Source organism: Chiroxiphia lanceolata, chromosome 9 (assembly GCF_009829145.1).
Source record: "Chiroxiphia lanceolata isolate bChiLan1 chromosome 9, bChiLan1.pri, whole genome shotgun sequence".
NCBI classification, from domain to species: Eukaryota; Metazoa; Chordata; class Aves; order Passeriformes; family Pipridae; genus Chiroxiphia; species Chiroxiphia lanceolata.
The window spans coordinates 29,688,618-29,715,093 of record NC_045645.1 but is presented as its reverse complement, the minus strand read 5'-3'; the positions used below and the strand labels follow the sequence as shown (position 1 = coordinate 29,715,093).

The window sequence follows — 26,476 nt, the reverse complement described above, 5'->3', positions numbered from 1 at the left end:
CCTGGTGCCCCTGAACCCGCCCCTAAGCCAGGTTTCCAGCCCAGCGCCTGAGGCAGGGAGATGCAGTGCTCTGCTCGGGGAGGACGGAGAGCTGCTGGAGAAGCGACCTGTGGGCAAGTAAAGTCCAGTTCCAGAAACTCACAGCCAGGGCAAAGACATGTGTTTTGTCCCCGTCGGAGGTGGACGTGCTGTGCAGTGGCCAGTCCTCCATCACGGGGAGCAGCTGTGGCAGCACCTTTGCCACTGTCCTTCCCGATGAGGCGATGGTCTTCCACAGGGTTGCAGCAGCTCTGCGGGGCCAGAGTTCTGTGTCAGGGGGGCACTGGCCAAAGTGCCTTGAGGAGCAGGGAGGGACCATGGCAGCAGGATGGGGGCTGACATGGCAGGGCTGGGAAACAGAGGGACCAGATGGTCCTGGAACTCTCCATCCCTCTGGCAGACCATGTGGGACAGGATGGACAGGGTGATGTGCTCTAAAGGTTGGTGAGCCCCGAGCCCCGAAGGCAGGGAGGCCCTGTACCTGTCACACGATGGGGCACAGCGCAGGAGGGTGAACACAACATCAGCAGGGTGTTCATCAGTCACCCTCAGAAACTCCATCAGTAGCTTCTCTTCTGGAGTGGCGTTGGCTGTCAGTCTCTGGTGCACGTTCCTGACGAAGGCTGGCACCTGCAGGAGGCATGGGAGAAGAGCTGCCAACTTGCCCAGCTTCCCCAACAAGTGCTTCCCTTCCCACCACACTGTGCTGAGAGGGCCCAGGGGAACTGGCTTGAGGGGCCACAAGCCCCTGGAGTGGCTTGAGCCTTGGGCGCAGGCTGCTTACTTGCTCTGGACTGGAGACACCATTCACCTCAAAAATATCTGGAGTGGGAGCATAATTCACACTCTCCCTGGGCACGAGGTCAGTGTCTGCAGTGCCCTCGGTCATTGCAGTGTCGGCCTCCGCAGTGAGATCGGGCGGTGCAGCGCCAGAGTTTGTGGGTTCATCGCTCAACGGGATGTCAGGGATTGCAGTGCAATCGATGGATGGGGTGTCAGGGTCTGTTGTAGCATCAGTCAAAGCAGGGTCAGACTTGGTCGTGTGAACAATCGTCGGGGTATCAGAGTTTCCTGTGCCCTCAGTCAGTGCGGTGGTGACATCAGGGTCTGCCTCAAGCTCAGTCGGGCTGGGGTCAGGCTGTGCCATGACCTCAGTCGGTCTGGTTGTGGTCCTTTTGCGCCGAATGCCCAAGAATTTCAGAAAGGCCTGCAGAAGAACGGAGAGCAGGGAAGAGAGGGATGTGTCCTGGTGAGCTCTGACAGCGGTGCCAGGCTGAGCAGGGACAGCAGGCCCAGCCCAGGAGGCCGTGGCTGCAGGTACCTGTGCTGCCCTGCGGAAGCGGCCACGGGCACGGTCCTGTTCTTGTGTCTGGTCCTGTCCTGGATCTGGCAAAGAGTGAGCAGGATCAGAGCTGAGGGGCTGCGGGACAGGCCGGAGAACACGGCCCAGCCCTGCGCTCCACAGGCAGGGCCAGCTCCGGCATTCCCAGTGCCTGGAGCTGCCGGGGGAACAGTCCCGGGCCTCTTCCCCCCTCCCTTTCCCTGGCCATGTCCAGAGGGGACGGGGTGGGATGAGGCAGAGCCATCTGCAGCCACCAGCCCTGTGGCCCAGCTGTGCCACTCACCTTCCTGCAGGGGCTGGGACTGCTCCATCTTCTCCAGGTGCTGGAATGGGGCAGGTCCAGGGCCTTCCTTCTTCTTCTTCCGAAAGGGCCTGAGCAGGCTCAGGCGTCTTCCCGCCATCCTGCAGTCTGGTCTTGAAGGCACCTGCAAGAGAGAGACACCTCGGAAGATCTCCGGGTGACCAAGTCTGGCAGGCTGCCCTCGAGGCCACCTACCGCAGGGATTGGAGACTCCGGAAAATTTCCGGGTCCCCAGTCCTGCGGTCTGGCCTCGAGGGCACCTGAAAGAGAGAAAAGCCTAACAAACGGTATGGGTCAGCAAGTCCTGCAGTCTGGTCTCAAGGACACCTGAAAGACAGAAAAGCCTAGCAAATGCTAGGGGTTATCAAGTGCTGCAGTGCGGCCTCGAGGGCAGCTGCCGCAGGGATTGGGGACACCTCGCAAAAGCTCCGTGTCACCGAGTCCCGCGGTCTGGCCTCGAGGACGCTCGCAGCACAGAAAATCCACCAAAACGCTCCGGTCAGAAGGGAAGGAGGTGGCTGCACGGGGTCTCCGCACAGCACCGCTCGGTCCCGTCCGTCCCGTCGCACGCTCCGAGGAGCACTGAGGCGTGGCCACCTCCCCACCAGTACTATGTCCTCACGTGTCACAAAGGGCCCTGTGACACCCTGCCCCGTGCCCTGGGGACTCCCCCACCCTGGCCAACGTGCCCCAGGTGGGAAGGAGTCCGTTCTGCAAAGTATCTAAGACAGCTGGACATGAACTTTAGGCACAGCTGAAAAACTAAGCAAACCCTCCCCTGCTGGCACGGGCTCCTTGGGAGAAGTGCTGGCTGGTGGCCCTGCCAAACACGGGGCTGTGACACGCAGAAGGAACGTGGGGGCGAGGGCAGCAATGCTGCTGCCACCCCATTGCCCGGGGCTGCACCAAAATCAGCAGCTCTGCAAGTCCTCGCCCAAGGAGACCTGCCACCGCCCCCAGTCCTGGCAGGGCTGGTGCCCCTCTCCTGCCCCACACAGTTGTGTCCCCGGGGCACTTCTGTGCCACAGGGCAGCCAAAGCCAACGGGCACTGATGTCTGCGCTCTTGCAGGGGGCTGTTGGGAGCGGCAGCTGGAGCAATTGGTGGCCGTGCTCGGCAGCTGTCAGAAGGCAGAAGCACTTTCTCCTTGGGGGAATGATTTTTTTTGGGCAAGTGATGAGCTGCAGCACAAAACTCCCCTCGGTTGCTGAGTTTTGTAGGAAGATTAGATTGGTCAGACATCCTGTCAAGTTTCCTTGTGTTCTTTGGACTTTTTTCTTGCATTGTGCAAAATAAAAGCTGCCCGGTCTGATGTTCAAAGCTCCAGTTGCTGTGTGTCCGTCTGCGACTCCCAGCTGATCTCCAGGGCATTGGGGAAAGTGAAGGGGACAGGGAGAACTCAGGGATGCAAACCTGTTCCGTGTCTCTGATTAAGGTGCCAGCCTCCTGAAGGAGCAGCCAAGACAAGTGCTGGCAGCAGACGTCTTCTGCCAGTTGCTGCTCTCGCATGGACACAGGGCACACGTGTTGCCGCGGGTGCAGAACACTTGATGCAAGAGCGATGGGGGGCCGTGCATTGGTAGGGAATGGTCTCCAGCACGTCCAAAGTAGGATCCTCTAGCAGCAAAAGCTGAGCTTGTGAACTGGGCCATCTTTGCAGCAGACAGCACAGTGCTGACTTCCCTCTATCCTGCAACCTGAGCCAGAGGAGGCCTTGCTTCAGCTTCTGCTGCTTCTTCCTTCCACTCCAGAAAGGCCTACATTTGGCGTTCAGAAGGCCATGCCTGTGTTTTAAGGTGCCTGCCTGGAGGAGAGGTTGAGCAGCTGCACCCCAGGTGCAGCTCCTGTGCCATGGCAGTCTCTAAGGATGGCCCCAGCACCGCTGCCTTGGGACGTCTGAGCGTGGAAGGGGAGTGTGCCCTCAGGCACGGCCATGGAAGTCAGTCAGGAGGACAGGTTGCCCCTGAAGCTGCCAAGTGTTGCTGTGAGGCTGGGCAGTCAATAGAAAGGCCTCGTGGCCCCTTTTCCTGAAGCCTTTGGCCAAAGCCGGTGCAATTGTGCCCCCAGCATGCCCGCTTTTGGCATGCTGGCTGGTGTGGGTGCCTGGGCGAGGAGGCCCAGGCGTTGTGGCTGCTGCTGCTCCTGTGCACAGCCTGCTGCTGTTGTCTGTGGCACGGAACCGCTTGGGCGGCAGAGACTGCGCGGCCCTGCCCGAGGAGCCCTGTGCCCTCCCGTGCTGGCAGCAGCTCTGCGGGCCCAGAGCTCTGGCTCAGCAGGCTCTGGGCCACAGCCCTGTGGGCTGGGCAGCCGCGGGGGCCCGAGCTGGCCCCCAGCCCTGCCTGTGCCCCTGCCCCTGGCCAGCAGCACCCAGGGGACGTGTCCCGGCAGGGCCCCCTTGCCCTCCTTGTCCCCAGCCAGGCCAGCCTGGTCCCCTTGGGGGTGTGCCCACCCTCCTGCCCAGGCCTCCAGGCCTTCTGCCGCAGGCATGGGAGGTGCCCCGGGCAAGCGCCAGAGCAGCCGGCTGGCAGGGAACCGGGAGGCTGCCTGGGGGCTGCTTATGGCCTCTGCCCCCCAGTTGCTCAGGCCTTCCCACACCCTGTCCCCTCAGGGCCTCCTCTGCCCAGCCTGTCCCCTCACGGCCTCCCGCCACCCCCTCCCTCACGCATTCCCCTTGGTGCTTCCCAATCCCTCATCCCGGCAGGGCCTCCGCAGCACCTCAGCCCTTCAGGGCCTCCCAGCGCCCCGTCCCCTCAGGCTCTCCCCCAGCCCCGACAACCGGCCCGGCAGCGGCGCAGCCCTGAAGGAGCTCCACAGGAGCCGGCTCAGGAGGCACCTGCCAGCCCTCAGCAATCCCGACACCAACACACGGGCAGGCCACAGATGCTGCTTCCCGCCTGGCACAGGGCCTGTGGCCACCTCCCAGGACCAGCTTCTCAGGGATCCCCACAGCTCCAGGCTCTGGCCATGCACTCTGCTGCAAGTGTTGAGGCTCCAGCAGAACCCCCCAAGGCCAAGGGCCTTTTGGGCACTCTCCCTTGCCCACTGCACACCTGGTCTGAGCACAAGGGCCCTTTTCCCCTCTTCCCCTCCGTGGACACCATGCACTAAAAAAAACTTGCTGGGCCTCTGTGTTTCCTAAGATGTCTAGATGTATTTGATATTCCCATGCTGGTGTAAAAGGCCGTCCTTGCAGAAAAGCGGCATTTTCCTCTCCAGAGCCAGTCTTGTTGCTGCTGGAGTCTGGAGCAGGGAGCTCTTTGTACAGCTCTTAGTATGTACAGTTTGGAATGGCCAGGCCTGTGATGGCGAGCCTGAGGTCATCGGTCATTCCTCTCAGGGCTGGAACAGAGAGGAATGGAGGCTACCGGAATCTGGTGGATTTAGATTTCGGTGTCGTTTAAGGTTTAGATTTCTGGACACCCTTGATGATTTTCAAGGTTTTAGCTGCCAGCCTTGAGATGGCAGGGCTGTCAGCAGTCATGCCTTGAAGGGCTGGAAGAGAAAAGACCGGAGCCAAGATGAGAGCCAGCATTTGCAGGGACCCGAGGAGGCCCTCCTGGCAGGGCCATCCCACCCAGCTCTTGCCATGGCCAGGAGGGAGCAAGGTCCAATGTGATCAGCCAGATGGTGCTGGCCACCAATCCCCCCGTGCCCCTGGAATCTCTCTCTGCTCTGTCCATGCACAGGGAGCAGAGGCCCCCACAGTTGGGGCAGGATTGCAATTCCCTGCCCAGGCTCTGTGGTCCTCCCGCCAGCCCCTGCTGACAGCCCACTGCCCGCACTCACTGTCAGTGATGACCTCTGTGATGAGCTCGTCCTCCTCCTGCCCCTTTCTGAGGTACCTCCCGGCGATCCCTGGGAACACAGATGCTGTCAGGGCCCCAGCGGCACAGCTCCCCCCCGGTGGCGCTGCCGGCCCGGCCACACGCCCTCCTGCCCTGGCAGGGCTGAGCCCGGGGCCTTCCCGCCTGGGGACTCCCCAGGGCTGGGCTGGCACAGGGCAGCAGCAGCCGCCAGGGCACTCGGGGCTCCCCAGCACATCCCTGGGCCGCATCCTGCTGCCGCTGCAGCAGCCGGGGCTGGGGCCGAGCTGCAGCGGGGTGGGGAGGGACCTTGTGGCTCACCAATGAACCTGAGGGCCAACTCTTGCAGGGGCTCCTGTGGGCTCTCCAGGAATGGCAGGGCCTGCCACATGAAGTCCACCACTTGTTTCTTCCCGCTTTCCAGCTGCAGAGAGCGGCAGGGCACAGAGGGAAGGGTTGGCTGGGACTCTGCCCCTTGGCCGGGCACTGCCTGCGCCCAGCACTGGTCTCCCCTGGCTCGGGGGCAGAGCAGCCTGCAGAGGAGCCCGCACGCCCCAGGCAAGGCAGCAGCGGGTGGGGCGCAGGCTGCTGTCCCGCGGGCAGCTGCAGCAGTGGGCAGGGGCACAGTGCCGGCCCCGCACTCTGGACATCGGGGGCTGGGGGCTGGACTAGCCTGGGGCTGGGCCTTCCTGACCATCCTTACCAGGCAGTCAAAGAAACACCAGGGCTTGTCTGCCTCCAGCAGGTTCTTGAGATCCCTTCTCTTCAGGAACCTGAGTGCACGAAGCAGTGCTCCCCGAGAGGCCTGCAGAGCAACAGAGACCAGAACATGGTACTGCAGCCCAGGGCACAGGACCCTTGTCCCCACACCAAGATCAAGAGGAGGCTGGAGCCCGGGAGGTGCCAGGGCAGGAGGCAGCCCGGCCCCCTCTCATGGGGACACCAGAGTCCAGAAAGTCCTCACGTCTGCCAGGTGCTCGTTCTCATCGTGCGAGAGGAAGAAGAGTGGCAGCAGGCTCTGGATCACGTGCGTCCGCAGGGGTTGTTTTCCCTCCTCCACTACCAACTTCAACACCTTTCGGAAGAGGTGAATGGAGAGCAGCTGCACGTGGATGTTGTCCTGATGGCAAGGAAGAGGAAAAGACCTCAGCACCGGCTGCTCAAGGCCCACCGGGGCACAAGCCTGCAAATCCACAGGCCACAGTTTCCTGGCAGCACCCAGCGCCTGGGGTGGGGGGCACAGAGCCTTACGTGGCCAAAGAGTGTCTGGAGTGCCTCAGCCAGTTCCAGGGCAGTGGGGGTGGAGATTGGGATGTCTCTGTCCTGGACTTGATTGATGAGTACAGAGAGGGCCATCCCCACCAGCTCTCCATCTGCATCCACAGTAGCTCCAGGAGGCTTTCTGTCAGGCTCTGCACACCATCAGCCTGTGAGGAACACAGTGCTGTGCTGTGAAGCCATGAATGGCTGCAGCCCCAACCCCGCTCTGGTGGGGCAGCCCCACGTGCTGCCGCGGGGCCCAGAGGCCAAAGGCCTGTGCCGAGGGACTCGGGCAGCTGAGCGGGGAGGCAGCAGAGCTGGGTGCAGCGGGCCACAGCTCCGAAGCCCAGCCAAGCCCAAGCGGACTGCGTTCCTGAGCCCCAGGGTCCAGCACGGCTTCAGCCAACTGCCCCTTCTCACCATCACGGGATCCTGGGTGAGTACCAGGAGGCCTCGGAGCGCCAGGCGACGCATCTCTGGGCACTCAACTCCCGAGGTGCCTTGAAAGGCTCTGCAGAATGCTGCCTCCCCAGTCACTCATATCCAGGCAGTCCAGGACCTGAAAGGCACGCAGCAGTGATGGGGTGCTGGCTGGCAGGAGCCCAGACTCACACAGGGCTGGGCCCTCCAAGAGGCCAGAGAGGTGGAGGCCGCTCAGCCAGGCAGCGCTCGCCATCAGCTCACCTCCACAAGGAATGCCATGGTGAGGAGCTCCAAGTGGGGCTCCTCCCTGCTCAGCAGCTCCAGCAGGTGGAGTGTGATGCGGGAACACAAGGGGCTGGAGACACGGCGCATCTCCCTGCCAGTGGGAAAAAGGAACCCATTGACCCTGAGCCGGGTGGGCCAACCTCTCCTGGGATGGACTCACAGAGGCCTGGTCTTTCCCCAGGACAAGGGCACTTTAGGAGGCGGCTCCTCCTGTGCACCCGCCTCTCCCAGCCTTTGCCACTCTGCTCGGCCATCCCTGGGTGACAAGGCCCCCTGGCCCACGACCACGGGCACTGTGTGGGGTGCCCCGTGGACAGGCAGAAAGGACAGGGGCAGCGGGGACAAGGGGGTCTCACCTGGCCAGCAGACCCACTGCATTGTGGTGGGTGTCAGCACTGAGGAGCGTGTCCCAGCCGCGCTTGCGTTCCATTGAAAGCACAACATCCTCACACTCCAGATGGCAAAGCAGAGCCTTCATTGTCAGCACTGCAAACCTGGGTGCAGAGCAAAGCCCAGGTCATGCTGGGAACCCTGAGCCAGCCCCGAGGGCACAGAAGGTAGAGGAGGACTGGGATGGAGCACCTGTTGGGCTGAGTGGGAAGGTTGTGTTGCTGCCGGCATCCCCTCCAGAAGGTGTCGACCTCCTCTGGCGTCTGCTCTGTGCTGATGAGAACTTGGAAGAGCAGAGCCACGAGGAGACGGGGGGAGTACTCTGTCAATGACTCTGGGAACTGGAACAACTGCAGAGTCTCCCAGATCACCCTGGTTGCCTGCAAAAGATAAACCATCCGGACACAGCTCTCAGTGCCCAGATGTCCATGTGGCAGGGCCCGAGCGTGGGAGGGAGACGCCAGGGAGGATGCAGGGGGAGCACGTGGCCTGGTGCCCCTGAACCTGCACCTAACCTACGTTTCCAGCCCAGTGCCTGAGGCAGGGAGATGCAGTGCTGGGGGAGGATGGAGAGCCACCGGAGAGGTGACCTGGGGGTGAGCAAAAGCCCTTCCCATGAACTCACAGCCAGGGCAAAGACATCCGTTTCGTCCCCGTCGGAGGTGGACGTGCTGTGCAGTGGCCAGTCCTCCATCACGGAGAGCAGCTGTGGCAGCACCTTCACCACTGTCCTTCCTGGTGAGGTGATGGTCCTCCACATGATGGCAGCAGCTCTGCGGGGCCAGAGTTCTGTATCAGGGAGGCACTGGCCAAAGTGCCTTGAGGAGCAGGGAGGGACCATGGCAGCAGGATGGGGGCTGACATGGCAGGGCTGGGAAACAGAGGGGCCAGATGGTCCTGGAACTCTCCATTCCTCTGGCAGACCATGTGGGACAGGATGGACAGGGTGATGTGCTCTAAAGGCTGGTGAGCCCCGAGTCCCGAAGGCAGAGAGGCCCTGTACCTGTCACACGATGGGGCACAGCGCAGGAGGGTCACCACAGCATCATCAGGGTGTTCATCAGTCACCCTCAGAAACTCCATCAGTAGCTTCTCTTCTGGATTGGCGTTGACTGTCAGTCTCTGGTGCACGTTCCTGACGAAGGCTGGCACCTGCAGGAGGTGTGGGGGAAAAGCTGCAACTTGCCCGGCTTCCCTGACAAGTGCTTCCCTTCCACCACACTGTGCTGGCCTCAAAGGCTGAGAGGGCCCAGGGGAGCTGGCTAGAGGGGCCACACCATCCCTGGGGACTTGAGCCCTGGCCACAGGCTGCTTACTTGCTTTGCATCAGAGACACCGTTCTCCTCAGGAACATCCAGAGAGGGACCATCTTTCCCACTCTGAGCAGACATGCTGTGGTGTCTGCACCGCTGTCCTGGCCTGGATGTGGCAAAGATGTGAGCACAGTCAGAGCTGAGGGGGTACAGGAGATGCCAGAGAACACACCCCAGCCCTGTGCTCCACAGGCAGGGCCAGCCTTGGCATTCCCAGTGCCTGGAGCTGCCGGGGGATCGGCCCTGGGCCCCTCTTCCCCCTCCCTTTCCCCGGCCATGTCCACAGGGAATATGATGGGATGAGGCCCATCTGGCTGCAGCCACCAGCCCTGTGGCCCAGCTCTGCCACTCACCCTCCTGCAAGGGCTCGAGATGCTCCACCTCTTCAGGTTGCTGTGATGGGGCCACTCCAGGGCCTTCCTCTCATCCTCCTCCTTCACCCGGGCCACCTGGGGCACGCTGGGAGGTCTCTGCGTGGGGTAAGGCTGTGCTATGACCTCAGCTGGTGAGGTCCTGGTCTTTCTACGCCGAATACCCAATAGTTGTCAGAAAGGTCTGCAGAAGAACGGAGAGCAGGGAAGAGAGGGATGTGCCATGGTGAGCTCTGACAGCGGTTGCCAGGCTGAGCAGGGACAGCAGGCCCAGCCCAGGAGGCCGTGGCTGCAGGTACCTGTGCTGCCCTGCGGAAGCATCCACGGGCACGGTCCTGTTCTTGTGTTCCGGTCCCGTCCTGGATCTGGCAAAGAGTGAGCGCAGTCAGAGCTGAGGGGCCTGCGGGACAGGCCGGAGAACACGGCCCAGCCCTGCGCTCCACAGGCAGGGCCAGCCCCGGATGGCCAGTGCCTGGAGCTGCCAGGGGAACAGTCTCGGTCCTTCCTACCCTCTCCCTTTCCCTGGTCATGTCCACAAGGGATGGGATAGGAAGAGGGCCATATGGCTGCAGCCACCAGCCCTGTGGCCCAGCTCTGCCACTCACCCTCCTGCAGGGGCTGAGGACTGTTCTGCCTCCTCAGGCTGCTGGGATGGGGCAGGCCCAGGGCCTTCCTCCTCATCCTTCACCCAGGCCTGCTTGGGAATGCTGGGAGGTCTCTGCTCCATTCCTCTGTCTGGCTCCATGGCTTCCTGCAGGAGACATGGCATGGAAAAGCTCTGGGTCACCAAGTCCTGCATTTGTGCCTTGAAGGCTCCTGCAACAGAAGACTTGGGAACTCTCCGGCCCATCAAGTCCCATGGTCTGGCCTCGAGGGCACCTGCCACAAGGACTAGGATGCCTTGGAAGAGCTCCAGTTCACCAAGTCCCCCTCTCTGGCCTGGAGGATGCACGTGGGAGGGCAACCAGAAGGAGTAACTTGCCCACTGTCCCCTGAGAAGTGCTTCCCTTCCCGCCACACTGTGCTGGCCTCAAAGGCTGAGGGGGCCCAGCAGACCCGGCTTGAGGGCCCACACAATCCCTGCCACAGGCTGCTTACTTGAGCAGAGACAGCTCCGTCCCCAAGAACGTCCAGACTGGGAGCATCGGGCAGGCGCTGAACAGGTGTGCTCTCAGTGTCTGCCATGCCCTCAGTCGTTGCCCCGTCAGCCTCCGTGCTGAGCTCAGGGCAGGGCGGTGTTGGAGTTTGTCCCATCCTCGGTCACCGCACTGTCACAGTTGCTGTGCCATCACTCGACGCGGTGCCAACATCAGGGTGTGCCTTGAGCTCACTCGGCGTGGGGTCAGGCTGTGCCAGGACCTCAGCTGGTGTGATCTTTCTACGCCGAATGGTCAGGGATGTCAGACAAGCCTGCAGGAGAACGGAGAGCAGGGAAGAGAGGGATGTGCCATGGTGAGCTCTGACAGCGGTGCCAGGCTGAGCAGGGACAGCAGGCCCAGCCCAGGAGGCCGTGGCTGCAGGTACCTGTGCTGCCCTGAGGAAGCGTCCACGGGGCGCGGTCCTGTTCTTGTGTCCGGTCCCGTCCTGGATCTGGCAAGAGTGAGCGCAGTCAGAGCTGAGGGGCTGCGGGACAGGCCGGAGAACACGGCCCAGCCCTGCGCTCCACAGGCAGGGCCAGTGCCTGGAGCTGCTGGGGGATTGGCCCTGGGCCCTCTTCCCCCCCTCCGTTTCCCTGGCCATGTCTACAGGGGATGGGATGGGAAGAGCCCCATCTGGCAGCAGCCACAGGCCCTGTGGCTCAGCTCTGCCACTCACCCTCCTGCAGGGGCTGAGACTGCTCTGCCTCCTCAGGCTGCTGTGCAGGGGTAGTCTCAGGGCCTTCCTTCTTTTTCTTCCTCCTGAGAAACCTACACAGGCTGAAGCGTCTCTCTGCCATCCTACAGTCGGGCCTCGAGGGCACCTGCTGCAGGGAATGGAGACGCAAGAGAAAAGCTCTGGGGCACAGAGTCCCAGAGAATGGCCTCGAGGGCACCTGCCACAGGGACTGGAGACGCCTCGGAAAATTCCCGGGTCACCAATCCTGTGGTCTGGCCTCGAGGGCACCTGAATGAGAGAAAAGCCACACAAAACAGTGTTGGTTATCAAGTCCTGCAGTGCCGGCCTCGAGGGCAGCTGCCGCAGGGATTGGGGACACCTCGCAAAGCTCCGTGTCACCGAGTCCCGCGGTCTGGCCTCGAGGACGCTCACCAGCACAGAAAATCCACCAAAATGCTCCGGTCAGAAGGGAAGGAGGTGGCTGCACGGGGGCTCCGCACAGCACCGCTCGGTCCCGTCCGTCCCGTCGCACGCTCCGAGGAGCACTGAGGCGTGGCCACCTCCCCACCAGTACTATGTCCTCACGTGTCACAAAGGGCCCTGTGACACCCTGCCCTGTGCCATCCCACCGTGTCACAAAGGGCCCTGTGACACCCTGCCCCGTGCCCTGGGGACTCCCCCAGCTGGCCAACGTGCCCCAGGTGAGAAGGAGTCCGTTCTGCAAAGTATCTAAGACAGCTGGACATGAACTTTAGGCACAGCTGAAAACCTAAGCAAACCCTCCCCTGCTGGCACGGGCTCCTTGGGAGAAGTGCTGGCTGGTGGCCCCTCCAAACACGGGGCTGTGACACACAGAAGGAACGTGGGGGCGAGGGCAGCAATGCTGCTGCCACCCCATTGCCCGGGGCTGCACCAAAATCAGCAGCTCTGCAAGTCCCGCCCAAGGAGACCTGCCACCGCCCCAGTCCTGGCAGGGCTGGTGCCCCTCTCCTGCCCCACACAGTTGTGTCCCCGGGGCACTTCTGTGCCACAGGGCAGCCAAAGCAACGGGCACTGATGTCTGCGCTCTGCAGGGGGCTGTTGGGAGCGGCAGCTGGAGCAATTGGTGGCCGTGCTCGGCAGCTGTCAGAAGGCAGAAGCACTTTCTCCTTGGGGAATGATTTTTTTTTGGGCAAGTGATGAGCTGCAGCACAAAACTCCCCTCGGTGCTGAGTTTTGTAGGAAGATTAGATTGGTCAGACATCCTGTCAAGTTTCCTTGTGTTCTTTGGACTTTTTTCTTGCATTGTGCAAAATAAAAGCTGCTCCGGTCTGATGTTCAAAGCTCCGGTTGCTGTGTGTCCGTCTGCGACTCCCAGCTGATCTCCAGGGCATTGGGGAAAATGAAGGGGACAGGGAGAACTCAGGGATACAAACCTGTTCCGTGTCTCTGATTAAGGTGCCAGCCTCCTGAAGGAGCGGCCAAGACAAGTGCTGGCAGCAGACGTCTCCTGCCAGTTGCTGCTCTCGCATGGACACAGGGCACACGTGTTGCCGCGGGTGCAGAACACTTGATGCAAGAGCGATGGGGGGCCGTGCATTGGTAGGGAATGGTCTCCAGCACGTCCAAAGTAGGATCCTCTAGCAGGAAAAGCTGAGCTTGTGAACTGGGCCATCTTTGCAGCAGACAGCACAGTGCTGACTTCCCTCCATCCTGCAGCCTGAGCCAGAGGAGGCCTTGCTTCAGCTTCTGCTGCTTCTTCCTTCCACTCCAGACAGGCCTTACATTTGGCGTTCAGAAGGCCATGCCTGTGTTTTAAGGTGCCTGCCTGGAGGAGAGGTTGAGCAGCTGCACCCAAGTGCAGCTCCTGTGCCATGGCAGTCTCTAAGGATGGCCCCACGCCCCCGCTGCCTTGGACGTCCTGAGCGTGGAAGGGGAGTGTGCCCTCAGGCACGGCCATGGAAGTCAGTCAGGAGGACAGGCTGCCCCTGAAGCTGCCAAGTGTTGCTGTGAGGTGGGCAGTCAATAGAAAGGCCTCGTGGCCCCTTTTCTGAAGCCTTTGGCCAAAGCCGGTGCAATTGTGCCCCCAGCATGCCGCTTTGGCATGCTGGCCGGTGTGGGTGCCTGGCGAGGAGGCCCAGGCGTTGTGGCTGCTGCTGCTCCTGTGCACAGCCTGCTGCTGTTGGTCTGTGGCATGGAACCGCTTGGGCAGCAGAGACTGCGTGGCCCTGCCCGAGGAGCCCCCCCCACGCCCTCCCAGTGTTGGCAGCAGCTCTGCGGGCCCAGAGCTCCGGCTCTTCCCAGCCCCAGCCCTGCCTGTGCCCTGTCCCCTGGCCAGCAGCACCCAGGGACGTGCCCCGGCAGGGCCCCCTTGCCCTCCTTGACCCCAGCCAGGCCAGCCTGGTCCCCTTGGGGGTGTGCCCACCCTCCTGCCCAGGCCTCCAGGCCTCTTTTGCAGGCATGGCAGATGCCCCGGGCAAGCGCCAGAGCAGCCGGCTGGCAGGGAACCGGGAGGCTGCCTGGGGGCTGCTTATGGCCTCTGCCCCCCAGTTGCTCAGGCCTTCCCACACCCTGTCCCCTCAGGGCCTCCTCTGCCCAGCCTGTCCCCTCACAGTCTCCCGCCACCCCCTCCCTCACGCATTCCCCTTGGTGCTTCCCAATCCCTCATCCGGGCAGGGCCTCCGCAGCACCTCAGCCCTTCAGGGCCTCCCAGCGCCCCGTCCCCTCAGGCTCTCCCCAGCCCGACAACCGGCCCGGCAGCGGCGCAGCCCTGAAGGAGCTCCACAGGAGCCGGCTCAGGAGGCACCTGCCAGCCTCAGCAATCCCAACACCAACACACGGGAGGCCACAGATGCTGCTTCATGGCTGGCACAGGGCCTGTGGCCACCTCTCAGGACCAGCTTCTCAGGGATCCCCACAGCTCCAGGCTTGGCCATGCACTCTGCTGCAAGTGTTGAGGCTCCAGCGGAACCCCCCAAGGCCAAGGGCCCTTTTGGGCACTTTCCCTTGCCCACTGCACCTTTGGGCAAGTGTTGTGGAGCACAAGGGCCCTTTTTCCCCTCTTCCCAGATCCCTGTGGACGCCGAGCACCAAAAAACCTCCTGAGCCTCTGTGTATGCTGAGAGGAATTTCATAGTCTCATGCTGGGGGTAACAGGAACTGTTGCAGAGAGGGTGTGTTGCGCAGGCTCAGGAGCGGTCCCATCAGACAGGGTTCCCAGGATCAGTTCTCCGCTGACCTCCGGCAGCTGTGCCAGAGAGGAGCTCCCTGTTCTGCGCATTCTGGAGCTGATCTTCAAACTGCTGGAACCTGGAGAAGACTGAGGTCTCTGGACAGCTCTAAGGATTTCCTGGGTTTGAAGTGCCAGGCTTTGACAGCAGCGCTGTCGGGAGTCATGTCTTCAATAACTGGAAGAGAAAAGAACGGAGCCGAGGTCAGAGAGCAGATCTCTGGTGAGCCAAGAAGCCCCTCCTGCCAGGACCATCCCACCCAACTCTTGCCATGGCAGGAGGGAGCAGGGCCCAACGGGATCAGCCAGGATGGTGTCTGGCCACCCAATCCTCCCCGTGCCCCTGAAATCTGTCTCTGCTCTGCCCAAGCTGTTGCTCATCTCTGCAGGGAGCAGAGCCCTGCGCAGCCAGGGCAGGATTGCAGCTCCCTGCCCAGGGCTCTGTGCTCCCCTCACCAGCCCCACTGCCCTCACTCACCGTTAATGGCGACCTGCAGCTCTACCCGCTGGCCCCTCATGTACCTCCCGGCGATCCCTGGGAACACAGACGCTGTCAGGGCCCCAGCGGCACAGCTCCCCCCCGGTGGTGCTGCCGGCCCGGCCACACGCCCTCCTGCCCTGGCAGGGCTGAGCCCGGGGCCTTCCCGCCTGGGGACTCCCCAGGGCTGGGCTGGCACAGGGCAGCAGCAGCCGCCAGGGCACTTGGGGCTCCCCAGCACATCCCTGGGCCACATCCTGCTGCCGCTGCAGCAGCCGGGGCTGGGGCTGAGCTGCAGCGGGGCGGGGAGGGACCTTGTGGCTCACCAATGAACCTGAGGGCCGCCTCTCGCACGGGTTCCTGTGGGCTCTCCAGGTACGGCAGGGCCTGGCAGGCGTACTCGACTGCTCTTCTCTTGTCGTTTTCCAGCTGCAGAGAGCGGCAGGGCACAGAGGGAAGGGTTGGCTGGGGCTCTGCCCCTTGGCCGGGCGCTGCCTGCGCCCAGCACTGGCCTCCCCTGCCCGCAGAGCCCTGAGGCCCGGGCAGCAGCCGCTGGGGCCGGCTTTGGAGGGAGCAGAGGGCTGGCTGCTCCCCGGCAGCCGCGGGGCCGCCCTGCCCCACAGCCCAGCTGGGCCGGGGCTCCAGCGGCCCCCTGGCTCGGGCGCAGAGCAGCCTGCAGAGGAGCCCGCACGCCCCAGGCAAGGCAGCAGCGGGTGGGGCGCAGGCTGCTGTCCCGCGGGCGGCTGCAGCAGTGGGCAGGGGCACAGTGCCGGCCCCGCACTCTGGGCATCGGGGACTGCGGCTTTGGGGTCGTCCTTACCAGGCACTCACTGAACCTCCAAGGCTGCTCTGTCTTCAGCAGCTTCACCAGATCCCTCCTCTTCAGCAACCCCGCTGCACGAAGCAGCGCTTTCCGAGAGGCCTGCAGAGCAACAGAGACCGGGACATGGCATCACAGCCCAGGGCACGGGCCCCATGTCCCTGGAGCAAGGCCAGGAGGAGATTGGAGCCTTGGAGGTGCCAGGGCAGGAGACAGCCCAGCCCCCTGCCACGGGGACACCAGACTCTGCAAGTTCTCACTTCTGCCACGTCCTGGTTCTCATGATGCCAGTGGAAAAAAAGTGGGAGCAGGCTGTAGATGACGTGTGTCTTCAGGAGTTGTTTACTCTTATCCACTGCCAACTCCATCACCTTTTGGAAGAGGTAAATGGAGAGCAGCTGCACATGGATGTTGTCCTGATGGCAAGGAAGAGGAAAAGACCTCAGCACTGGCTGCTCCAGGCCCACCGGGACACAAGCCTGCAAATCCACAGGCCACAGTTTCCTGGCAGCACCCAGCGCCTGGGGTGGGGGGCACAGAGCCTTACGTAGCCAAAGAGTGGCGGGAGCAGCTCAGCCAGCCGCAGGGCAGTGGGGGTGGAGATTGGGATGTCTCTGTCCTGGACTTGATTGATGAGTACAGAGAGGACCATCCCCACCAGCTCTCCGCCTGTATAGCACAGTAGCTCCACGAGGCTTGGTGTCAGGCTCCGCACACCGTCAGCCTGTGTGGAACACAATGGTGTGCTGTGAAGCCACGAATCATGGAATCCTAGAATATCCCGAGTTGGAAGTGACCCACATGGATCATTGAGTCCAGCTCCTGGCCCTGCACTGGACCATGCCCAACAATCCCGTTGTGTCCCTGAGAGTGTTGTCCTTGAGCTCTGGCAGCCTTGGGGCTGTGACCTCTTCCCAGTGGGGCCTGTTCCAGTGCCAGAGCACCCTGTGAGTGAAGAACCTTTCCCTATTCCCCAAGCTAAGCCTCCCCTTGGCCCAGCCAAGCCCAAGCGATTGCACTCCCCAGCCCCAGGCTGCCGGCACAGCTTCAGCCAATTGCCCCCTCCTCACCATCCCAGGAGCCTTGCTCAGCAGCACGAGGCCTCTCAGCACCAGGCGATGCATCTCTGTGCACTGGCTCCAGAGGCGCCTGGAAAGGATCTCCAGGATGCTGTCACTCCATTCAGTCATGTCCGGGCAGTCCAGGGCCTGAAAGGCAGGGAGCAGTGACGGGGTGCCCGGCCGGCAGGAGCCCAGACCCGCACCGGGCTGGGCCCAGGCAGCAGCGCAGGGCGCGGCACCGTCCCGGGCAGCTGCAGCTGCGAGAGGGCAGAGAGGTGGAGGCAGGTCAGCACGGCAGTGCTCGCCATCAGGCTCACCTCCACAAGGAATGCCATGGCAGGGAGCTCCCAGGAGGTCTTCTCCCTGGTGAGCAGCCTCAGCAGGCAGAGGGCAATCGGGTAATACAAGGGGCTCGAGGCACGGCGCATCTCCCTGCCCGGGGGAAAGAGGCACCATCAGCCCTGAGCCGGGTAGGCCAACCTCTCCCGGGAGTCACTGACAGAGTCCTGGTCTTTCCCCACCAGGTTGGGAGGGGACGAGGGCGCTCTGGGAGGCGGCTCCTCCTGTGCACCCGCCTCTCCCAGCCTTTGCCACTCTGCTCGGCCATCCCTGGGTGACAAGGCCCTCTGGCCCACTACCACGGGCACTGTGTGGGGTGCCCCGTGCACAGGCAGAAAGGACAGGGGCAGCGGGGACAGGGGGTCTCACCTGGCCAGCAGACCCACTGCATTGTGGTGGGTGTCAGCACTGAGGAGTGTGTCCCAGCCGCGCTTCCGTTCCATTGAAAGCACAACATCTTCACACTCGAGATGACAAAGCAGGGCCTTCAGGGTCAGCACTGCAAACCTGGGTGCAGAGCAAAGCCCAGGTCATGCTGGGAGCCCTGAGCAGCCCCAAGGGCATGAGAGGGTTAGGAGGACTGGGACAGAGCACCTCTTGGAGTCTGTTGGAAGGTTGTATTGCTTCTGACATTCCCTCCACAAGGTGTCAACTTCCTCTGGAGTCTGCTCTGGGCTGATGGAAATCTGGAAGAGCAGATCCACGAGGAGACGGGGGGAATGCTTTTTCAATGGCTCTGGGCACTGGAGCGCCTGGAGGATCTCCCAAATCACCCTGATTGCCTGCAAAAGATAAACCATCTGGACACAGCTCTCAGTGCCCAGAGGTCCATGTGAAAGAGCCCAGGTGTGGGAGGGAGAGGCCAGGGAAGACGCAGGGGCAGCCCCCAGCCTGGTGCCCCTGAACCCGCCCCTAAGCCAGGTTTCCAGCCCAGCGCCTGAGGCAGGGAGATGCAGTGCTCTGCTCGGGGAGGACGGAGAGCTGCTGGAGAAGCGACCTGTGGGCAAGTAAAGTCCAGTTCCAGAAACTCACAGCCAGGGCAAAGACATGTGTTTTGTCCCCGTCGGAGGTGGACGTGCTGTGCAGTGGCCAGTCCTCCATCACGGAGAGCAGCTGTGGCAGCACCTTTGCCACTGTCCTTCCCGATGAGGCGATGGTCTTCCACAGGGTTGCAGCAGCTCTGCGGGGCCAGAGTTCTGTGTCAGGGGGGCACTGGCCAAAGTGCCTTGAGGAGCAGGGAGGGACCATGGCAGCAGGATGGTGTGCTCTAAAGGCTGGTGAGCCTCGAGTCCCGAAGGCAGAGAGGCCCTGTACCTGTCACACGATGGGGCACAGCGCAGGAGGGTCACCACAACATCAGCAGGGTGTTCATCAGTCACCCTCAGAAACTCCATCAGTAGCTTCTCTTCTGGAGTGGCGTTGGCTGTCAGTCTCTGGTGCACGTTCCTGACGAAGGCTGGCACCTGCAGGAGGCGTGGGGGAAGAGCTGCCAACTTGCCCAGCTTCCCTAACAAGTGCTTCCCTTCCCACCACACTGTGCTGAGAGGGCCCAGGGGAACTGGCTTGAGGGGCCACAAGCCCCTGGAGTGGCTTGAGCCTTGGGCGCAGGCTGCTTACTTGCTCTGGACTGGAGACACCATTCACCTCAAAAATATCTGGAGTGGGAGCATAATTCACACTCTCCCTGGGCACGAGGTCAGTGTCTGCAGTGCCCTCGGTCATTGCAGTGTCGGCCTCCGCAGTGAGATTGGGCGGTGCAGGGCCAGAGTTTGTGGGTTCATTGCTCAACGGGATGTCAGGGATTGCAGTGCGATCGATGGATGGGGTGTCAGGGTCTGTTGTAGCATCAGTCAAAGCAGGGTCAGACTTGGTCATGTGAACAATCGTCGGGGTATCACAGTTTCCTGTGCCCTCAGTCAGTGCGGTGGTGACATCAGGGTCTGCCTCGAGCTCAGTCGGGCTGGGGTCAGGCTGTGCCATGACCTCAGTCGGTCTGGTTGTGGTCCTTTTGCACCGAATGCCCAAGAATTTCAGAAAGGCCTGCAGAAGAAACGGAGAGCAGGGAAGAGAGGGATGTGTCCTGGTGAGCTCTGACAGCGGTGCCAGGCTGAGCAGGGACAGCAGGCCCAGCCCAGGAGGCCGTGGCTGCAGGTACCTGTGCTGCCCTGCGGAAGCGGCCACGGGCACGGTCCTGTTCTTGTGTCTGGTCCTGTCCTGGATCTGGCAAAGAGTGAGCAGGATCAGAGCTGAGGGGCTGCGGGACAGGCTGGAGAACACGGCCCAGCCCTGCGCTCCACAGGCAGGGCCAGCCCTGGCATTCCCAGTGCCTGGAGCTGCCGGGGGAACAGACCCAGGCCTCTTCCCCCCTCCCTTTCCCTGGCCATGTCCACAGGGGACGGGGTGGGATGAGGCAGAGCCGTCTGCAGCCACCAGCCCTGTGGCTCAGCAGTGCCACTCACCTTCCTGCAGGAGTTGGGACTGCTCCATCTTCTCCGGGTGCTGGAATAGGGCAGCTCCAGGGCCTTCCTTCTTCTTCTTCCGAAAGGGCCTGAGCAGGCTCAGGCGTCTTCCCGCCATCCTGCAGTCTGGTCTTGAAGGCACCTGCAAGAGAGAGACACCTCGGAAGATCTCCGGGTGACCAAGTCCGGCAGGCTGCCCTCGAGGCCACCTACCGCAGGGATTGGAGACTCCGGAAAATTTCCGGGTCCCCAGTCCTGCGGTCTGGCCTCGAGGGCACCTGAAAGAGAGAAAAGCCTAACAAACGGTATGGGTCAGCAAGTCCTGCAGTCTGGTCTCAAGGACACCTGAAAGACAGAAAAGCCTAGCAAATGCTAGGGGTTAGCAAGTGCTGCAGTGCGGCCTCGAGGGCAGCTGCCGCGGGGATCGGGGACACCTCGCAAAAGCTCCGTGTCACCGAGTCCCGCGGTCTGGCCTCGAGGACGCTCACAGCACAGAAAATCCACCAAAATGCTCCGGTCAGAAGGGAAGGAGGTGGCTGCACGGGGTCTCCGCACAGCACCGCTCGGTCCCGTCCGTCCCGTCGCACGCTCCGAGGAGCACTGAGGCGTGGCCACCTCCCCACCAGTACTATGTCCTCACGTGTCACAAAGGGCCCTGTGACACCCTGCCCTGTGCCATCCCACCGTGTCACAAAGGGCCCTGTGACACCCTGCCCCGTGCCCTGGGGACTCCCCCAGCCTGGCCAACGTGCCCCAGGTGGGAAGGAGTCCGTTCTGCAAAGTATCTAAGACAGCTGGACATGAACTTTAGGCACAGCTGAAAAACTAAGCAAACCCTCCCCTGCTGGCACGGGCTCCTTGGGAGAAGTGCCGGCTGGTGGCCCTCCCAAACACGGGGCTGTGACATGCAGAAGGAACGTGGGGGCGAGGGCACCAATGCTGCTGCCACCCCATTGCCCGGGGCTGCACCAAAATCAGCAGCTCTGCAAGTCCTCGCCCAAGGAGACCTGCCACCGCCCCCAGTCCTGGCAGGGCTGGTGCCCCTCTCCTGCCCCACACAGTTGTGTCCCCGGGGCACTTCTGTGCCACAGGGCAGCCAAAGCCAACGGGCACTGATGTCTGCGCTCTTGCAGGGGGCTGTTGGGAGCGGCAGCTGGAGCAATTGGTGGCCGTGCTCGGCAGCCGTCAGAAGGCAGAAGCACTTTCTCCTTGGGGGAATGATTTTTTTTGGGCAAGTGATGAGCTGCAGCACAAAAGTCCCCTCGGTTGCTGAGTTTTGCAGGAAGATTAGATTGGTCAGACATCCTGTCAAGTTTCCTTGTGTTCTTTGGACTTTTTTTCTTGCATTGTGCAAAATAAAAGCTGCCCGGTCTGATGTTCAAAGCTCCAGTTGCTGTGTGTCCGTCTGCGACTCCCAGCTGATCTCCAGGGCATTGGGGAAAGTGAAGGGGACAGGGAGAACTCAGGGATGGAAACCTGTTCCGTGTCTCTGATTAAGGTGCCAGCCTCCTGAAGGAGCGGCCAAGACAAGTGCTGGCAGCAGATGTCTTCTGCCAGTTGCTGCTCTCGCATGGACACAGGGCACACGTGTTGCCGCGGGTGCAGAACACTTGATGCAAGAGCGATGGGGGGCCGTGCATTGGTAGGGAATGGTCTCCAGCACGTCCAAAGTAGGATCCTCTAGCAGCAAAAGCTGAGCTTGTGAACTGGGCCATCTTTGCAGCAGACAGCACAGTGCTGACTTCCCTCCATCCTGCAACCTGAGCCAGAGGAGGCCTTGCTTCAGCTTCTGCTGCTTCTTCCTTCCACTCCAGAAAGGCCTACATTTGGCGTTCAGAAGGCCATGCCTGTGTTTTTAAGGTGCCTGCCTGGAGGAGAGGTTGAGCAGCTGCACCCCAAGTGCAGCTCCTGTGCCATGGCAGTCTCTAAGGATGGCCCCAGCGCCGCTGCCTTGGACGTCTGAGCGTGGAAGGGGAGTGTGCCCTCAGGCACGGCCATGGAAGTCAGTCAGGAGGACAGGCTGCCCCCGAAGCTGCCAAGTGTTGCTGTGAGGCTGGGCAGTCAATAGAAAGGCCTCGTGGCCCCTTTTCCTGAAGCCTTTGGCCAAAGCCGGTGCAATTGTGCCCCCAGCATGCCCGCTTTTGGCATGCTGGCCGGTGTGGGTGCCTGGGCGAGAAGGCCCAGGCGTTGTGGCTGCTGCTGCTCCTGTGCACAGCCTGCTGCTGTTGTCTGTGGCACGGAACCGCTTGGGCGGCAGAGACTGCGCGGTCCTGCCCGAGGAGCCCCCCCATGCCCTCCCCGTGCTGGCAGCAGCTCTGCGGGCCCAGAGCTCTGGCTCAGCGGGCTCTGGGCCACAGCCCTGTGGGCTGGGCAGCCGCGGGGGCCCGAGCTGGCCCCCAGCCCTGCCTGTGCCCCTGGCCCGGGCCAGCAGCACCCAGGGGACGTGTCCCGGCAGGGCCCCCTTGCCCTCCTTGTCCCCAGCCAGGTCAGCCTGGTCCCCTTGGGGGTGTGCCCACCCTCCTGCCCAGGCCTCCAGGCCTTCTTTTGCAGGCATGGCAGATGCCCCGGGCAAGCGCCAGAGCAGCCGGCTGGCAGGGAACCGGGAGGCTGCCTGGGGGTTGCTTATGGCCTCTGCCCCCCAGTTGCTCAGGCCTTCCCACACCCTGTCCCCTCAGGGCCTCCTCTGCCCAGCCTGTCCCCTCACAGCCTCCTGCCACCCCCTCCCTCACGCATTCCCCTTGGTGCTTCCCAATCCCTCATCCCGGCAGGGCCTCTGCAGCACCTCAGCCCTTCAGGGCCTCCCAGTGCCCCGTCCCCTCAGGCTCTCCCCCAGCCCCGACAACCGGCCCGGCAGCGGCGCAGCCCTGAAGGAGCTCCACCGGAGCCGGCTCAGGAGGCACCTGCCAGCCCTCAGCAATCCCAACACCAACACACGGGCAGGCCACAGATGCTGCTTCCTGGTTGGCACAGGGCTTCTGGCCACCTCCCAGGACCAGCTTCTCAGGGATCCCCACAGCTCCAGGCTCTGGCCATGCACTCTGCTGCAAGTGTTGAGGCTCCAGCAGAACCCCCCAAGGCCCAGGGCCTTTTGGGCACTTTCCCTTGCCCACTGCACCTTTGGGCAAGTGTTGTGGAGCACAAGGGCCCTTTTTCCCCTCTTCCCAGATGCCCTGTGGACGCCGAGCACCAAAAAAAACTCCCGAGCCTCTGTGTATGCTGAGGAATTTCATAGTCTCAAGTTGGGGTAATAGGAACTTTTTGAAGAGAGGGTTCTGTCCCGCAGGCTCAGGTGGGCCCATCAGACAGGGTTCCCAGAATAAGTTCTCTGCTGACCTCCGGCAGCTGCCCCAGAGAGGAGGCTCCCTATTCTGCACCTTCTGGAGCTGATCTTCAAACTGCTGGAACCTGGAGAAGACTGAGGTCTCTGGACAGCTCTTAGGATTTCCTGGGTTTGAAGTGCCAGGCTTTTGACAGCAGCGCTGTCGGGAGTCATGTCTTCAATAACTGGAAGAGAAAAGAACGGAGCCGAGGTCAGAGAGCAGATCTCTGGTGAGCCAAGAAGCCCCTCCTGCCAGGACCATCCCACCCAACTCTTGCCATGGCCAGGAGGGAGCAGGGCCCAACGGGATCAGCCAGGAGGTGCTGGCCACCAATCCCCCCCCGTGCCCCTGAAATCTCTCTCAGCTGTGCCCAAGCCGTTGCTCATCTCTGCAGGGAGCAGAGCCCTGCGCAGCCAGGGCAGGATTGCAGCTCCCTGCCCCGGGCTCTGTGTTCCCCTCACCAGCCCCACTGCCCTCACTCACCGTTAATGCGACCTGCAGCTCTAACCCGCTGGCCCTCATGTACCTCCCGGCGTCCCTGGGAACACAGACGCTGTCAGAGCCCCAGCGGCACAGCTCCCCCCCGGCGGCGCTGCCGGCCCGAACACACCCCTCCTGCCTGGCAGGGCTGAGCCCGGGGCCTTTCCGCCTGGGGACTCCCCAGGGCTGGTGCTGGGCACAGGGCAGCAGCAGTCCGCCAGGGCACATCGGGGCTCCCCAGCACATCCCTGGGCCGCATCCTGCTGCGCTGCAGCAGCCGGGCTGGGGCCGAGCTGCAGCGGGGCGGGGAGGGACCTTGTGGCTCACCAATGAACCTGAGGGCCGCCTCTCGCACGGGTTCCTGTGGGCTCTCCAGTTACGGCAGGTGCCTGGCAGGCGTACTCGACTGCTCTTCTCTTGTCCTTTCCAGCTGCAGAGAGCGGCAGGGCACAGAGGGAAGGGTTGGCTGGGGCTCTGCCCCTTGGCCGGGCGCTGCCCTGCGCCCAGCACTGGCCTCCCCTGGTCGGGGGCAGAGCAGCCTGCAGAGGAGCCCGCACGCCCCAGGCAAGGCAGCAGCGGGGTGGGGGCGCAGGCTGCTGTCCCGCGGGCGGCTGCAGCAGTGGGCAGGGGCACAGTGCCGGCCCCGCACTCTGGACATCGGGGAACTGCGGCTTTGGGGTCGTCCTTACCAGGCACTCGCCGAACCTCCAAGGCCATGCTCTGTCTTCAGCAGCGTTCACCAGATCCCTCCTCTTCAGCAGCCCCGCTGCAACTAAGCAGCCGCTTTCCGAGAGGCCCTGCAGAGCAACAGAGACCGGACATGGCATTGCAGCCCAGGGCACGGAACCCGTTTCCTGGACAAGGCCGGGAGGAGATTGGAGCCTTGGAGGTTGCCAGGGCAGGAGACAGCCCAGCCCCCTGCCACGGGACACCAGACTCTGCAAGTTCTCACTTCTGCCACGTCCTGGTTCTCATGATGCCAGTGGAAAAAAAGTGGGAGCAGGCTGTAATGACGTGTGTCTTCAGGAGTTGTTTGCTCTTATCCACTGCCAACTCCATCACCTTTTGGAAGAGGTAAATGGAGAGCAGCTGCACATGGATGTTGTCCTGATGGCAAGGAAGAGAGAAAGACATCAGCACCGGCTGCTCCAGGCCACCGGGACACAAGCCTGCAAATCCACAGGCCACATTTTCCTGGCAGCACCCAGTGCCTGGGGTGGGGGGCACAGAGCCTTACGTAGCCAAAGAGTGGCGGGAGCAGCTCAGCCAGCCGCAGGGCAGTGGGGGTGGAGATTGGGATGTCTCTGTCCTGGACTTGATTGATGAGTACAGAGAGGACCATCCCCACCAACCTCTCCGCTGTATACCACAGTAGCTCCACGAGGCTTGGTGTCAGGCTCCGCACACCGTCAGCCTGTGTGGAACACAATGGTGTGCTGTGAGGCCACGAATCATGGAATCCTAGAATATCCCGAGTTGAAGTGACCCACAAGGATCATTGAGTCCAACTCCTGGCCCTGCACTGGACCATGCCCAACAATCCGTTGTGTCCCTGAGAGTGTTGTCCTTGAGCTCTGGCAGCCTTGGGGCTGTGACCTCTTCCCAGTGGTGGCCTGTTCCAGTGCCAGAGCACCCTGTGAGTGAAGAAACCTTTCCTATTCCCCAAGCTAACCTCCCCTTGGCCCAGCCAGCCCAAGCGATTGCGCTCCCCAGCCCCAGGCTGCCGGCACAGCTTCAGCCAATTGCCCCCCTCCTCACCATCCCAGGAGCCTTGCTCAGCAGCACGAGGCCTCTCAGCACCAGCGATGCATCTCTGTGCACTGGCTCCAGAGGCGCCTGGAAAGGATCTCCAGGATGCTGTCACTCCATTCAGTCATGGTCCGGGCAGTCCAGGGCCTGAAAGGCAGGGAGCAGTGACGGGGTGCCCGGCCGGCAGGAGCCCAGAACCCGCACCGGGCTGGGCCCAGGCAGCAGCGCAGGGCGCTGGCAACCGTCCCGGGCAGCTGCGGCTGCGAGAGGGCAGAGAGGTGGAGGCAGGTCAGTAAGGCAGCGCTCGCCATCAGGCTCACCTCCACAAGGAATGCCATGGCAGGAAGCTCCCAGGAGGTCTTCCTCCCTGGTGAGCAGCCTCAGCAGGCAGAGGGCAATCGGGTAATACAAGGGGCTTGAGGCACGGCGCTCTCCCTGCCCGGGGGAAAGAGGCACCATCAACCCTGAGCCGGGTGGGCCAACCTCTCCCGGAGTCACTGACAGAGTCCTGGTCTTTCCCCACCAGGTTGGGAGGGGACGAGGGCACTCTGGGAGGCGGCTCCTCCTGTGCACCCCCTCTCCCAGCCTTTGCCACTCTGCTCGGCATCCCTGGGTGACAAGGCCCTCTGGCCCACTATCACGGGCACTGGTGTGGGGTGCCCTGTGCACAGGCAGAAAGGACAGGGGCAAGCAGGGACAAGGGGGGTCTCACCTGGCCAGCAGACCCACTGCATTGTGGTGGGTGTCAGCACTGAGGAGCGTGTCCCAGCCGCGCTTCCGTTCCATTGAAAGCACGACATCTTCACACTCCAGATGACAAGCGGGCCTTCAGGGTCAGCACTGCAAACCTGGGTGCAGAGCAAAGCCCAGGTCATGCGGGAGCCCTGAGCAGCCCCAAGGGCATGAGAGGGTCAGGAGGACTGGGACAGAGCACCTCTTGGAGTCTGTTGGAAGGTTGTATTGCTTCTGACATTCCCTCCACAAGGTGTCAACTTCCTCTGGAGTCTGCTCTGGGCTGATGGAAATCTGGAAGAGCAGATCCACGAGGAGACGGGGGAATACTTTTCAATGGCTCTGGGCACTGGAGCGTCTGGAGGATCTCCCAAATCACCCTGATTGCCTGCAAAAGATAAACCATCTGGACACAGCTCTCAGTGCCCAGATGTCCATGTGAAAGAGCCCAGGTGTGGGAGGGAGAGGCCAGGGAAGACGCAGGGGCAG

The 26,476-nt window shown here is 62.4% G+C and overlaps 1 protein-coding gene and 1 long non-coding RNA gene across 4 annotated transcripts in view; both read right to left on the bottom strand.

Moving 5' to 3' along the window:
- LOC116790785 (maestro heat-like repeat-containing protein family member 7) overlaps positions 1-26,316 on the bottom strand; it is a 29,884-nt gene extending 3,568 nt beyond the window's left edge. The window contains exons 1-8 of one of the 3 annotated variants that reach the window (XM_032696161.1): positions 18,280-18,363; positions 17,842-18,029; positions 17,617-17,754; positions 17,226-17,340; positions 16,918-17,055; positions 16,395-16,571; positions 16,108-16,263; positions 15,848-15,949 (exon numbers count right to left, since the gene is read on the bottom strand). In XM_032696161.1, coding sequence (XP_032552052.1) covers positions 15,848-15,949; positions 16,108-16,263; positions 16,395-16,571; positions 16,918-17,055; positions 17,226-17,340; positions 17,617-17,754; positions 17,842-18,029; positions 18,280-18,348 — 1,083 coding nt within the window. In that variant the 5' untranslated portion in view covers positions 18,349-18,363. Of the gene's footprint in view, positions 1-6,265; positions 6,290-15,847; positions 15,950-16,107; positions 16,264-16,394; positions 16,572-16,917; positions 17,056-17,225; positions 17,341-17,616; positions 17,755-17,841; positions 18,030-18,279; positions 18,364-25,967; positions 26,104-26,189 lie in introns of those variants that run through there. The other 2 variants (XM_032696163.1, XM_032696164.1) reach the window with 2 other exon arrangements.
- Positions 1,150-1,690, bottom strand: LOC116790786. Its single transcript, XR_004358493.1, has 3 exons — positions 1,665-1,690; positions 1,361-1,425; positions 1,150-1,246 (listed from the first exon to the last, which is right to left on the bottom strand). It is a non-coding gene; the product is annotated as an uncharacterized LOC116790786 (long non-coding RNA).
- Positions 26,317-26,476: the final 160 nt, after the last annotated feature.